The sequence below is a fragment of the Dipodomys spectabilis genome, unplaced genomic scaffold (genome assembly GCF_019054845.1).
Source record: "Dipodomys spectabilis isolate Male_0828 unplaced genomic scaffold, ASM1905484v1 ptg000157l, whole genome shotgun sequence".
NCBI classification, from domain to species: domain Eukaryota; kingdom Metazoa; phylum Chordata; class Mammalia; order Rodentia; family Heteromyidae; genus Dipodomys; species Dipodomys spectabilis.
Window position 1 is genome coordinate 14,229,451 of NW_024870834.1, and position 15,879 is coordinate 14,245,329.

The 15,879-nt window shown below is 35.4% G+C and overlaps 1 protein-coding gene across 2 annotated transcripts in view; it reads left to right on the forward strand.

The window, feature by feature from the left end:
* Gtf2a1 (general transcription factor IIA subunit 1) overlaps positions 1-15,608 on the forward strand; it is a 38,367-nt gene extending 22,759 nt beyond the window's left edge. For both annotated transcript variants that reach the window (XM_042692541.1, XM_042692542.1), the window contains exons 7-9: positions 1,767-2,087; positions 7,971-8,060; positions 11,434-15,608. In XM_042692541.1, coding sequence (XP_042548475.1) covers positions 1,767-2,087; positions 7,971-8,060; positions 11,434-11,541 — 519 coding nt within the window. In that variant the 3' untranslated portion in view covers positions 11,542-15,608. The remainder of the gene's footprint in view (positions 1-1,766; positions 2,088-7,970; positions 8,061-11,433) is intronic.
* The last annotated feature ends 271 nt before the right edge of the window (positions 15,609-15,879 follow it).

A 15,879-nucleotide genomic window follows, 5' to 3' on the forward strand; every position in this document is an offset into this window, starting at 1 on the left:
AACTAACCTTAGTACCACTTACTATGTTCTCATTGAATTGGACAGGCTAGTTTCCTTTATCCAAAATGTTTATTGTGAGTGGGGTACCAGATTTTGGAGTTTTCAGTTTAGGGATATTTGCATAGATTACCAATGGAAATCCAAAAATCTGAAATTCTCTCAAATCCAAATATTTTTCAGATTAGGTATGCATGGCTTTTTGAGTTATTGTTGTGTTGTATTTGCTTATTGAACCATTAATCTGTAAATTTCTGAAAGGAAATTCTTGTTTTTGCAGGTTTTGAATTGTATGCTTGAAACTAACAGCACTTATAATTTATTAATAATTATAATTATGAATTTTTTTTTTTTTTTTTGGGTCTGGTCGTGGGGCCTGAACTCTGGGCCTGGGTGCTGTCCCTCAGCTCTTCAGCTCAAGGCTAGTGCTCTACCACTTGAGCCACAGCGCCACTTCCGGCTTTTTTTTTTTTTTTTTCTTTTTGCTTATGTGGTGCTGAGGAATCAAACCCAGGGCCTCAGGCATGCAAGGCAAGCACTCTACCACTGAGCCACCTTCCCAGCCCCCATGAATGTTGTTTTATATATATATAGTTCATATTTGTTAATGTATTCTTTTCAAATTTAGGATTTTAGAATCTAGAACCTGGAAATAATTTTGAAGATTATGTTTTCTGGTGGTTTTCCAACATGATTTGCATGATAGAACCATCTGTGGAATTGTAAATTAAATCAACACCTTTTATCAGTCAATTAAATCAGAATATTGAGGTATGAGTTAGACATCTTCAAGAATGGAGATTGAACTTGGCTTTGTGCTTGCTCAGCTGCCACTCCACTTAAAGTTTGGCATTTTGCTGTTTATCTCTGAAGATGGAATTTTGTACATTTTTCTGCCTTGTTTGGCTTTGAGCTGTTATCATCCAGGTCTCATTATAGGTGTGAGCCACTAGTCTCTCTTCTATCAACACACACACACACCTTTTTTTCTTTTTCTTTTTGCCAGTCCTGGAGCTTGAACTCCGCCTGGGTGCCAACCATGAGCCTCTTTGTGTTCAAGGCTAGTGCTTTACTACTTACTTGAGCCAACAGTACCACATCTGGCCTTTTCTGAGTAGTTTATTGGATAAGAGTCTCATGGACTTTTCTACCCAGGTTGGCTTCAAACCATGATTTCAGGTCTCAGAATACTGAATAACTAGGATTACAGGTGTGAGCCACTAGTACCTGGTAGTATTGTTAGTTTTTAAGCTACTGATTGCATCAGTGTTCAGAATTATTCCCTATCCCTAGTCTAACAGTGAAATTAAAGTAATAGAGATTAGTGTCTTTCTTTAGCTCTATGTCTGATTCAGGTGTTCAGATTCTCAAATGCAGTACTCTTTGTATGGAGGGAGGCAGTGTAGCATTACAGTAAAAGCATGAGTTCTAGACCACAGAGTTTAGGCTCAAAATTTGTTACTTAGTGACTATGCGCTTTGCAATTTATATGTTAAAATTACTTGCATACTTGGTTAGTATCTGGTATATGTATAAGTACTCAGTAAATGAAGTAGTTGTCAGAAACTTGAATGACAAAATGGAAATTTAGTGGGTTAGTACACTAGCTAAACATAGCTTTTATGCTTTGGTAGTTTTAACTATGAATAAATGACATTGCTAGTGATTCTTTAAAAATTTGGACCAGTTTCTAACTACCATACTTAATCCTTCTAATAGGCGTTTTTTTGGTTTATTTGATTTTTCCTTATTTGTTTTATTTGCTTTAGGTCCTAGCTCCTCTTCCTGGAGGGATTTCACCACAGACAGGTGTCATCATCCAGCCTCCACAAATATTATTTACAGGAAATAAGACTCAAGTTATACCTACCACAGTGGCAGCACCCACACAAGCACAAGCTCAGATAACTGCAACTGGCCAACAGCAACCACAGGCCCAGCCTACTCAGCAGCAAGCTCCATTAGTGTTACAAGTTGATGGAACTGGGGATACGTCATCTGAAGAAGATGAAGATGAAGAAGAAGACTATGATGATGATGAAGAGGAAGATAAAGAGAAAGATGGAGCTGAAGATGGGCAGGTGGAGGAAGTAAGTTTCTAGTGGCAGACTTGGAGAAAGAAACTACTCAGTCATGTCTAGTTTAACTGAGAAATTGTATTTCATTTTTTCCAGAGGCTATTTGGTGTCATACAGTATAAGACTTTCATTCTGTATGTACTACCATTTTTGAACTGTCCTGGCTATATTTATCTTTAAAAGAAAATTGTTTCTCATAGCTGGTAATTAAAAAATGTATGTATACCAAGTTAAATTGTATTAATAAGGATGGAGGAGACACAAGTCATTCTAAAGCTTTGGCTAATGTATTCATAATGGTAGAACAGAACAAGTAGATGTGGTCAGTCTTTTGCTTTAGTCATTAAAAAGGCAAGACAACATTTGAAGAGAGAGGAAACTCACAAAAACTCAATGAGACAGATTTATTCCAAACCTTTTGTTTTTTTGGTCATATTCTATATCATTTTCTTAATCTTTCCTGTTCTTGGCATCTTTCTGCTTCTAGAAGCTTATTGATGTCTCTGTTTTCTCCATAGTCCCAGCTTAGTTACTTTTGCCCAAGATGAAACTTGTCCCACCACAATTTTTATCACTCGTTGTGTGCCTCAGCATAAAAAGTGGCCTTCTTTTTGACCGTATTACAATAATTTAAGTGTTTTTAAAAGTTATTAAATACTGACTAAATACAAATGAATAAAAAAAGTTTCAAAATAAAAATATCCTGGTATCCACCATCTAATTAATTTTTTTTAAACTGCTTAACATCTCCTGGGCTATCAGTATGTCTATGTCCATAAACTTAGTGTTTATCATTAACTTGCTTTTCAACAATGAGATTATTTTCCTTAACAGTATACTCTTTTAGCTTTGCTTGTCCATTTCAAACATATAAATGGAGTAATTCTTTATGTATTTTTCTATATGTTGGTTTTTTTGCACCCTGAAATGATATTCCTGAGGTTTAAGCTGTTGTACATAGCTGTAACTATTTTTACCTATATACCATAATTGATTTATCCTTTTTTTGATCTGATGGCTATGATTGTTACTTTAGTTGTTTACTGTTACAGTTTGAAATATTCTTGTGTGTGTCTTTGGGGGAATACATATAAAAGAATTCTCTTAAGTGTTATATGTAAACACTAACTTGCTGGATTCCCAAGGCATACAAATCTTTAGCTTTATAAGAATATGCCAAATTATTGTACGGATTACTTCTTTTCTTTTCTTGTATTTTCTTGTCTTGTCTGGTCTGGTCTGGTCTTGTCTGGTCTGGTCTGGTCGTGGGGCCTGAACTCTGGGACTGGGTGCTCTCCCTCAGCTCAAGGCTAGCGCTCTACCACTTGAGCCACAGCATCACTTCCGGCTTTTTTCTTTTTGCTTATGTGGTGCTGAGGAATCGAACCCAGGGCCTCATGCATGCAAGGCAAGCACTCTATCACTGAGCCACCTTCCTGGCCCCACATCTTTTCTTATTTAATGCATAATTGTTGAAAATATCAATATATCTTCACCAGTTTCTGCTTTTGTCAGGTTCCTTAATTTTTACCAGTGTGGTAAATAGAAAATGGTCTCATTTTGGTTTTAATTTCATTTCCTTAAATACTGATGAGTTTCAACTTTTCTTATATTCACTTGTTACTATATTTTAGTATGTGAAAATGCACATTCAGATCTCCTTCCATCTATTCTCTAAATATTTTATTTTTTTGAAGTTCTAGGGATTAAACCTAGGGTATCATGAGTGCTAGCTAGGCAAACTCTGCTGCTGAGCAGCCCTGTATAGTTTTGATTCTTCCTTAAGTGACACTTTAAAAAAATTTATTCATTACTTTTCCACTTTTTTTGTTTTGTTTTGTTTTTTTGGGTCCAGTCGTGGGCCTGAACTCTGGGCCTGGGTGCTGCCCCTCAGCTCTTCAGCTCAAGGCTAGCACTCTACCATGTGAGCCACAGCGCCACTTCCAGCTTTTTTCTTTTTGCTTATGTGGTGCTGAGGAATCGAACCCAGGGCCTCATACATGCAAGGCAAGCGCTCTACCACTGAGCCACCTTCCCAGCTCTACTTTTCTACTTTTTTGCTGGTGGTTTCCACTTTTTTGCTGAGTCATTGTTGACTCAGATACCTTCCTAATGTATTGTTAATTCTAATAGTTTTCTTGCAGATTTTTACATGTTTTCTGTGTAGATGATTATATCGTACCTGAAAAATGACAGCTTTTCTTACTGGTTAAATTTTTGAAAAATAGGGGCTGGGAAGGTCGCTCATTGGTAGAGCACTTGCCTTGCATGCATGAGGCCCTGGGTTCGATTTCTCAGCACCACATAAGCAAAAAGAAAAAAGCCGGAAGTGGCGCTGTGGCTCAAGTGGTAGAGCGCTAGCCTTGAGCTGAAGAGCTGAGGGACAGCGCCCAGGCCCAGAGTTCAGGCCCCACCACCGGACCCAAACAAAAAAAACAAAAAATTTTTTTTTGAAAAATAAATTTATTAGAAATGAAGAATCAAACCAGGCAGGTTGCTCACATCTATAATCCTAGCTACTCAGGAGGCTGAGATCTGAGGATTGTGGCTTGATGTCAGCCCAGTCAGGAACGTCTGTGAGACTTACCTCCAATTAACTACCAGAAAAACTGGAGTGGAGCTGTGACTCCAGTGGTAGAGCCACCAGCCTTGAGGAAAGGTGCTTAGATTCAGTGGCCGGGCCCTGAGTTTCAAGCCCTAGGACTGGCACCAAAAAAAAAAAAAAAGGAAATGCATCATGTGTTTGCTTTTAAGTGTAATATTTGTTGCTAATATTTTTGTGTATCCTTTTATCAGATGAAAATTTTCTTTTTTATTATAAGCAAAGAACTTTCTTTGGTTTAAAACTATAAATAAATTTGAATTTTTTCTTAAATACTTTCAGCAATTATTAAATATATAGTTTCTTACCTATAGTCTGTAATTTGTGGTGAATTTCATTAATTGGTCTTTGAAAAGCAAACCAGTTTTGCATTGCTGGAGTAACACAACTTAATTATTTTGTATTATTATTCTTGTAAATGTGTGTCTTCATTCAGAGCTTTATATTTATATTCATGTGTGAATCTGCGATTTTTCTTTTCTCATTCTCTTGCTAGGTTTTCACGTTAATACCCTTACTGGTACTCCTTACTTGATCCAGTATTGTTTCTTTGTTAAGTTGTTTTGTTCAGGTTAATACTGCCCTAACTAGAATTTCTTGATAAGTCTGCCTGCCCTCCCTTCCTCCCTCTCCCCCTCCCTTCCTCCCTCTCCCCCTCTTTCCTCTCTCTCTCCCTACCTCATCCCTCTCCCTCCCTCCTCCCTTGCCTGCTTGCCTGCCTGCCTGCCCGCCCGCCCACCTTGCCTGCCCTCCTTCCCTTCTTCTGTGTATGTATGTGATTGTGCGCACACATGCAAACCTGAGTGTGCCAGTCTTGTGGCTTAAACTCAGCCTGGGTACTGTCTCTAAGACACATGCAAACCTGAGTGTGCCAGTCTTGTGGCTTAAACTCAGCCTGGGTACTGTCTCTAAGCTTTTTTGCTCAAGGCTAACTTTCTTCTACTTGAATTGCCTCTCCACTTCCAGCTTTTTTTTTTTTGGGGTCCGGTCGTGGGGCCTGAACTCTGGGCCTGGGCGCTGTCCCTCAGCTCTTCAGCTCAAGGCTAGCGCTCTACCACTTGAGCCACAGCGCCACTTCCAGCTTTTTTCTTTTTGCTTATGTGGTGCTGGGAATCGAACCCAGGGCCTCAGGCATGCAAGGCAAGCGTTCTACCACTGAGCCACCTTCCCAGCCCTCCACTTCCAGCTTTTTGGTAGTTAATTGGAGATAAAGAGTCTCACTGACTTTTGTGTCCAGGCTGGTTTAAACTGTTGTCCTCAGATCTCAGGCTCCTGAGTAGGATTGCATGTGTGAGCCACTTGGGCCTGGGGCAAGTATTTCTTTCTTTTTGAAGTTGTTCTGATAAATTAGTGTTTTTTTAAGACTATCTGGATTTTCATTGATGAAATTAATCTTCATTTTTAATTCACTAAAAGAAAGTAAAAGTAATTTACAAAGTAGGAAAAATATTAGCAAATAGTTTTTAACAAGAATCCAGTGTCTAAAATTTATAAAGAACAGCTCAACAGTGAACAAACAATCCCAGAATGGCTAAAGACAAATACAACTGCTTATACCTGGTATCCTAGCTGCTTGAGATAGGTAGGCAGAGGTCAGTAAGCTCTTTGAGACCAGCCTAGGGAAAAAGTAGGGCCCCATATCAACCAATAAAAAAAGCTGGCCATGATGGCATGGCTTGGCACTTCTAGTTACATCGTTGGCATAAAAGAAAGGTTGAAGTCTAGATCAGCCTGGAAAGAACATGAGATTCTATTCAAAACATAACTAAAGTGAACAAACTGGCATTGTAGCCGGTGGTATGGTTGTGGACATATGTCAAGAGTTAATGTGAGATCCTGAGTTAAAATCCCAGCACTACTGTTGAATGAATAAACAAATCCAAAAGGTTAATAGACATTTTTCCAAAAATGATAGGCAAGTAGCTCACAAGTACATGAAAATGAAAAAGATGTTGAGCATCATTAGTCATTAGAGGAATGCAATACCATAGTTAGATGCCACTTCATACCTAGTTAGATGACAGTAAGTTAAAAAGAAAGTAAATGTTGGTCATCTTATGAAAAAGTCACAAAGTCTATATTTTGTATAACTCCATTTATATGAAATGTCCAGAATTGTAAAGACATTGTAAAGACATAAATTAGCAGATTGGTTCTTGCCCGGAGACAGGATGGAATAGAGTGATTGCTTAATAAATAAAAGTAAAAATTCCTGGGACTAATTATTGATAGTTGCATTGTGAGTGTTGCCAGTACATCTGAATTATAAACTATAACTTTAAAAGGGTTAGAATGCTTACTTAAGTGAATTAAACTGTTAACACAATATACTTTTTCATTTAAAAAAAAAATTTTTTTTTTGGGTCCAGTCGTGGGGCCTGAACTCTGGGCCTGGGCGTTGTCCCTCAGCTCTTCAGCTCAAGGCTAGCACTCTACCACTTGAGCCACAGCACCACTTCCGGCTTTTTTCTTTTTGCTTATGTGATGCTGAGGAATCGAACCCAGAGCCTCCTGCATGCAAGGCAAGCACTCTACCACTGAGCCACCTTCCCAGCCCCTACTTTTTCATTTTACCTTGACTTTTCACCTTACATTTTTTTCTAAATTGAATAAAAGAGTATATGTTTGCATATACATGTGTTTGAATAAGCATAGGCCTAGACTTAGTGACCTATTATTTTCTTTTCTTGTATTTTGTCCAGTCTTTTTCTCCATTTGTTAGGAATCTGAGTTTTAGCTTTTGTGTTTTATCATAAATGAGTTATTTGAGTCAGGTTTTATTTTGACTCTTAACTTGAGATTTTTTTCAGTCTTAAATTTTATGCTTCTGCCATAACCATCAAAATGATGGAAATGTTAATTTGTATTGAGAGAGCTCGTCCTTAATGTGGAATCCCAAGCTCAGTGCCAGTCTTTTGTGTTGCCCTCTTCCAGTTTCACCAATTTGCACTTTTATCGTTACTATTGCCTCATAAAAATTTCTGTTTTCAGGTTTATTTCTTAAGCAGTTACTGTGGAAAATTACTTTCTGGTGCTAATGCTAAAGAATAAAAGAAATAAAGTTGAACTTTTACTTGAAGTTATATTCCTTAACTATTCTAATTGTATTTAATTTCTTGATGAAATTAACATTGGCAAACCTAGAATAGAAATTGATTAGTAATAAGTTTATAGTGCATATAAATATGTATTTGACACTTGTTCTTGAAGAGCATCATATTCATTGTGTTTTTATCATTAAACACTAGATAGACTACATAGGAAATACGGTTATAAATTCTCTTTATTTGTAGGAGCCCCTCAATAGTGAAGATGACGTGAGTGACGAGGAAGGACAGGAACTCTTTGACACAGAAAATGTTGTTGTATGCCAATATGATAAGGTAAGAGTTTCATCTTCAGATGACTGAAATGATTTGTTGAAATCTTTCCTTCCTTCCTTCCTTCCTTCCTTCCTTCCTTCCTTCCTTCCTTCCTTCCTTCCTTCCTTCCTTCCTTCCTTCCTTCCTTCCTTCCTTCCTTCCTTCCTTCCTTCCTTCCTTCATTCCTCTTTCTCTCTTTCTCTTTCTCTCTTTCTCTCTTTCTCTCTTTCTCTCTTTCTTTCTTGCCAGTCCTGGGGCTTGAACTCAGGGCTTGGGCACTGTCCTTGAGCAAAAAAAGGCTTGGGCACTGTCCTTGAGCTTCTTTTGCTCAAGGCTAGTACTCTACCAATTGAGCTGCATCACCTTTTTCAGCTTATTCCATTTATGTGGTGCTGAGGAATTGAACCCAGGACTTCATGCATACTAGGCAAGCAGTCTACTGCTAAGCAATATTCCCAACCTCATCTTTAAACCATTCTTTTGATCTCTTTGAAACATTTAGGCAACTGCTTCAATTATTTATGAAATAAATGAAAAATTGTTACGGTTTTCATGGACTATTTTCAGTAGTATGAATAAAACAATTTCTTACCTTTATAAAATTTGAAAAACAATGAAATGGAGAGGGTTGTAATCTTTTTTCCATTTAGAGATTGTCTTTTAACAGCAATAATTACCTTCAACTACTCAAATCTAAAATTGAATCTCTAACTTTTTTTCCTTGTTATTAAGAGGAACTAGGACAATAAACAACTGAAATCCAATGAATGTTAGGTTTTATGAAAATCACTTAAAATTTATTTAACTGTCGTACTTTGATACTATTAAGACCATTTAAAGTTTTATGGGAATTACTGGGAGTGGGGGTGGGGGGCTGTTACTGTTATTTTGTGCTGGTACTAAGGCTTGAAGGCTTGAACTCTGAGCCTCTCACTCTTGCTCCACTTTCTTGCTCATAGCTAGCATTCTACCCTTGAGCTATGTTTTCATTCCACAATTTTTGCTGGTAATTGGAGATAAATCTTCCAGGTTGTTCTGCCTGGACTATCTTCAAACCTCAATCCTAGCAGTTTTCTGTGTAGCTAGGGTTGTAAGTGTGGTACCTGTGCACTGTCCCTGAGCTTTTCTGCTCAAGGCTAACACTCTTCTACTTGAGCCATAGCTCCACTTCCAGCTTTCCATTGGTTTAATTAGAGATAGGACTACAGATTTTACTGCCCTGCTGGCTTTGAATTGTGATCTTCAGATCTCCGAACTGTGATCTTCAGATCTCAGCCTCCTGAATAGCTATAATTAATTACAGGCATGAACCATTGGCTCCTGTCTGTATTCTTAATGGTGCTTTTTTCCAAGATTACTTTTTAAAATAGTTATTGCATATAATCAAGGTACATAATTGGAGTACATTTTATTTTTTAACACTAATTTGTAACATCAATTTACATTTTAAATTCAGTTTCAGCAGAGGTCCTTACCAAATGCTGAAAACGTAACAATCAATTTGATCTTGTTTGAAATCAATTTATTCATTTAGCAAATAGTTTTTGAATACCTAGGACTACTAAACAGTTCTGAGCCCTGGAGCTGTAGTCATGAACATGCAAAATTTGTCCAGCATGAAACTTAAATTTATGTTGCTTTTATATACATGAATATAATAGGTAGCTATGCTAATTGTAAACAGATCTATAGGTAGAATGGTAAACACAATACAGTTTCTTAATTAAAAAGTAAAACCAGGCCAGGTATGTTTACAAAATTAAGTCAATGAAGTTATTGAGAGTTTTATAAAAGCATCTGCTTTTGTGCATTATGCCTTTTGAGTTTTCCTAATACTCTGTATTATGAACCTTAAAATTATGTGATTTATTTATACACATACAGTAAGAGTGTGAGGTTAATATTAAAGCAGATATCAACAAATCTTTGTCATGAAGTTAGACAGAAATTGTTTGCAACCAAATTATCCAAAACACAATTTTGTGATAAAAATGTAAAATTCATCAGGCAAGAGAATTATACTTAATAAAATTCTTTTTTAAAGATTTTTTTTATTGTAAGGAAATGGTTGTGTGTTCCTTGGATATAAACTGAACACAAAATACATTAAAAGGTTAAAATTGATTTAGTTTGCTACTAGATACACTAATGTTTTAAGCTAATGCTAATGCTTAAAGTGTTCAGAGGTCTAATTTTAAGAATTAAATTGAATACTTCAATCTAAGTAGTAGGGTTGATTTTTCAACCAACAAAAAAAATAGTAGTGTGTTTTATACTATATTAAATGAAGTTGAATGTGCTTTGAGTCTCCATGAATTTTAGTTTAATTTTAAAGTTTAATCTTCAGGATTTCAATGAGAGTCAGTTTTAGGGGAGATCACAGAAAGGATAAAAAGGTTTCCAAATGCTAAGTCAGAATCTTAGTTAAATGCTAATGATGTGACACAGTAAGTAAATAAGGACTGTTAGAACACTTGGTGAAAATGATATAAACTATAGAGCCTTCACCTTTAAAGGTTATTCTGCTTTGACATATTTTTCATTGGGAAATTTAAGAGGCCTTCTTATGTATTTGGAACACTCCTTCATAAAGGAAAGTAAATGAATTGCTGCTCAAATTGTACTTTTCACTTTTGTTCAAATAAAAATAGACCTTCAACATTCACATGGTTAGTAAGAGATAAAATACAAAAGATACACAAGGGAACTGTCCTAAAAAAGAATAATTTAATTTACAGTTCTCTACTCCCTACTTCAGATCAGTTGAGCAGACATTGAACAGCTATTTGCCTAAGAGTATTACCATAGAGAATGGCAATGGTAGGAGAAGCCATGGACTTTGGAAGTCAGATCTCAGAAAATTTCTTCAGTGTACACACCTAACCTACGTTGTCATATGAAAACTTCCATGTTCAGTCTTACAATCATTATAAAAAGTTTTAGCAAAGGGGCTGGGAAGGTGGCTCAGTGGTAGAGTGCTTGCCTTGCATGCCTGAGGCCCTGGGTTCGATTCCTCAGCACCACATAAGCAAAAAGAAAAAAGCCAGAAGTGGCGCTGTGGCTCAAGTGGTAGAGCGCTAGCCTTGAGCCGAAGAGCTGAGGGACAGCGCCCAGGCCCAGAGTTCAGGCCCCACAACCGGACCAAAAAAAAAAAAAAAAAAAGTTTTAGCAAAATAAATCATAATTGGATTACTTATAAAAATTAACTACTTTAGTGAATACATATATTGTACTGTATAAGAATACTAGTTATATCTAAATTATTTTAAAAAACCCATTTAGTGAATGGTTATATCATAGAGCTACAGATCCAATATTAAGACAAACTTGTAAGATTTTTGTCTTTTTTTAATTTGATTGTATCTTACATTCTCTTAATTTTGTTTTGGTTTAGATACACAGGAGTAAAAATAAATGGAAATTTCATCTCAAGGATGGCATCATGAATCTTAATGGAAGAGATTATATATTTTCCAAAGCCATTGGAGATGCAGAATGGTGAAGAGTTGTTTCTTTTCTTTTATAAATAAAACAAAAGAAACTTAAAAAAATTTAAAGTGGACGGTTTGAAACTTGGACATATATCAACCAAAACTTCACTTCTGCATGTCCGCAAAGTGCAGTAGAAACAAAGCTACTGGAACAAAGATAGACCTTGACGACATAGACACTACTTCTAACTGGCAAGCCATGGAACTGTAGCACCTGGGATACTTGGGGTGGGAGGGAAGGGTTTTGTGTAGGAGAACCATAATTGTCAATTTTAAATACAAGAACCTGCCACTGGTAATTAGCATGTAAAGCTTTGTCTATATACCTGCCTCCAACTTGGGCTCAACCAGAAGTTACTTGTTGGAATGAATTGAAGAAACTTCCCTTTTGATAGATTGAACTGAAATTGCTTATTGTATGTGGTTATATTTGGTATAAATTGCGCGTGAGCTTTTTACAAAAGGGCAAAATTATGGTGTTGAATTTTAATTCACTTGTATAAGGAAACAGTTTAAAACACGGAATAGGTCTTAAATATTTTTACTTGTTATTCTCCCTCAATAATATATACCTCTTCTTTGCTTTATGAAACATCTATTTAAGATGTACAGGAAATAATAAGTGATCACTGTTTGAAGACAGTTTGACCCAGAAATGGATATTTTAATTAGGTTTTCATATTTGTTAATGTAATTTGAAGACTTAGGTCTTATCTGAGTTGAATGGAATTAAAATGGCAACTTTAATTTCCTTACTAAAAACTTGTTTTTTTCCCCCCCATACTTCAAAATGAAACCCCAGATTGACTCATCAAGAATATATTTTTATTTCCCAATGGTACCATCTAGTTAAATATTAAATAGATGTGAATATATGGAGAGTTTTCTTGGGTGGAAGTGTGTGCTTACATATAAATATATGGTCTTTAAACAGTCAGATGACATTCTGTACATCAAAGCATAAGGGCAGGTGATGAGGATCTGAATTTTTATTAAAAAATTTAGTAATTATAGAAGTTTCTTGTGTTTACTAGTAAAGAATTTAAAACTATTATTTTAATTTAACAAAGTTTTTAAAAGCAACTTTGTAATTGAGGGGGGCACGGGGGTGGGTAGAGGGAGGTGGGCCACTAAGTACATATTTACCTCTTTAATTGGGTGGCCCTTCCTGGCCACTGATAATACAGACTCTCTGGCCACTGATAATACAGGCTCCAGTTTGCACATTGGAAAAAAACCCAGAAATTTGACTTGTATATTAAAAATAATAGAAATTTAATATGTATATTAAGAATGGGTAGCTCTATTTCTGCAATAGACTCTAAAGAACAGTGTGGCATTGCTGTGTTCAGTGTGAATCAGCTGCCTGGGAGACCTGCAGCAACACTCACCTCTACCTTTTTGTTTCTAGTAATAATTCTGCTTTCCACATATTTTGACAAAATTCCCATTTTTTTCATATATATATATATATATATATATATAATATTTGTCTTCCATTTTTGCCTTTAGTTTGCCTTTATGTGTTTCTAGAAGAATCAGATAAACACTTTATTACCAAGGAGAAAACTGTGAGCTATTATATAGTGTTTCTTACTTTGTTTTAACGAAAGTCGTCAAATATTTTCAACAAAAAGCTACTCAATTTTTTATTTTCCTTTTTTCTTTTTGGCTTACTTTCTGCCTCACTTACCAGTTTGTTCTCTTTAACTTATCTGAGATTTGGTATAAATGGTATTATCTAGCATGCTGTAGTTATGTTTTATATAGATACCATAACTGCTAATAGTTTTAATTTTTATGATTAATTTTGCTTTCTGGGTGATGTTTGTTACCACTCAAATAGCACAGTTTTATTGTTTGTTAAGACTGGGAGGAGGGCGTAAAAATTTTTAAAAAGCCATTTTGTGTGGTTAAAGGAAGAACAGTATAGTTACTAAAAGGTTTATATTTACTCAATGAAGAAGGCAATGACCTAAACTACCTATGAAAGTTTAGCAGTGTTGCAGTGTTGCTTAAATGAAACTCCAGTTATTTAGCAGTTCTTAGCTACTGAAACTTGGATTACTGTATGATAGTCAGCACATGGCTTGGTCCTTCTTTGTAGATAAGCATCCATATATTCATAATAGCATATTATATGCTGGCCTGTTTTTAAAAGCTCTTATTTTCAAACATGAACAACCACTGCTTCCAGAATGACTCATGAGGCTTATTTTGAAACAGGAACTAACCATTTGTATTTGCACCTGTGTATTGCATATTAAGTATAGCATACTTGGCAAATGTTTTTCTTTTACCTATGAAAACTAAAAGCTGGTTCAAACAACACTGCATACCAAATTGTGCTCTTATATACGATTGCATTGTATTACTTTTTTTTTTCTTTAAAATTTTTTTAAAGTAGCTTGTATTTCTTTTTAATCAAGAAGTTTTATTTTTATGATAGTTGCTTTTGTTGTATAAATGTCACTTGCTTTACATTTCAGTGCTCTTAATATTTACATCATTTCATTAGGTTCCATTAAGATGTCATTCCTTTGAATAGGCGAAGGGAGTCCCACTTTGAAAAATTTAAGATGAAAGTAGCACATTTAGCCAAAAGAGAGAAATAATTCAAACTTGGTTTCAGATGATGATCTGTTTGAGATTTGCACAAATGGTGATGACACCTTTTACTTAAAAATTAACATTAAATAAAGTGCTAAGGAAAACAACACCAAATGACTAATGTGGAAATGTGTGCCTTTCAGTATACGAACTTCCTTGGTGGTCTTTTGTCAATCAGACCACTTGAATGGCTGAGAGCGCGTGTAATTTCTGTAGAGCTGCCACATGTACTAACACCACTGTAATGTGCAATTAGTTTCTAGACTAAAATGTCACAATGAGGGATCTTTTTGTTGGGCTTTTATATTTTTTTGGAATGTTCACATTTCTTTCTGTTAATTAAATGTCATCATAAGTCACATTTATACTGCTGCCTTTTTAAAAGTGAAAGCCACTAATGTTCTGCTATTGCATCAAGATTTGAGCAATGTGTACAGTGGTTAAAATGTGTTTTTGAAAAGCATAATACATTCTAGTATTAGAAAATAACAAAAATATAATGGCTTTTTATATAAAGACTTTCTTTTCTATATTGAAAATCAAGGATTTTTTTTTCTTCTGGCTTTTATGGAGGAATGAAAGGAGTTGTCTCCCTGTAAGTAATTTTTTAAATTATTATTATAGCAATAATGTCACCATTGTTATCAGAGGGTAATTGCTTTGTGTAGGAGAATCTAATTTTTTCTTTGAAGTTCCCTTTATAACAACAGTTTCTTCTGAGAAAATTCCTATATTTTCGAATAATTTCATCTTGAGCTTTTTTGAGCTTTTGTGCAATGTAATATTTTACTGATCTGTCTTTGTACATTTTCATTTCATTTCATATATCTGTCTCCTACCTACCTGTCTGAATCAACTCTAGCACGTTTTTAATTTGTTGGTTTAAAATAGTTATTTTGTAAATACATTTCCTTATGGGTTTCTGTTAGTTTTGCATTTAATCTATTATGCTATGGAAATTATTCTGAAGTTTATAGTCTTCCCTTTTGAAGCCTGCCTTAGACTTTTTGTCATTTTATGTGGTTAAAAGGAAGAACACATCAAACTGAGTATCTGTTTATTTTGAAGAACAAAAATGTTTTCCTTTAAAGGAAGAACTACATTAAGCTAGTAAACTAATTTTTCAGGCAAGTTTTCTTAAATCAGTCCAGTATGCATCAGGGCTACACCCTGTGGGGAGGAAGCTAATCCTTTTTGCTGTTCTGAGCTATTATTGTCAACTGCTGTTGTACATACATACTCTGTTATGTGTAAGGGCGTAAATATATTTATTATGTTTGTAAAATTCATTCTGTACAATTGCAGATCAAGGTTGCTCTTCTGTGATATATGGGACATTATGTTTTAAAGACCATCTTGGAATACAATTAGAAGAAAACTTAGTATTTTGATGTACTAAGACCTATTTTAAGTTTAATATTTTACCTTTGCAAAAACTTTAATTAAAGATGTTATTTAAAAAAAGTAATGCTGCTTGCTTTGCTTACGAGTCTATGACATTGTTATGTAGACATCTGAATAAAATAATACAATTCAGAAAGGAAAATGGTTTACTTTGTAAATGAGGATAAGTTTAACAAAAATCTAGGTATCATTAAACTCTACCTCTAACAGGTAGGTTGGGATGTCAGTCTAAATTACTAGGACGTTGAAGATTTTTTTTTTGGGTCCAGTCATGGGGCCTGAACTCTGGGCCTGAGCACTGTCCCTCAGCTCTTCAGCTCAAGGCTAGTGCCCTA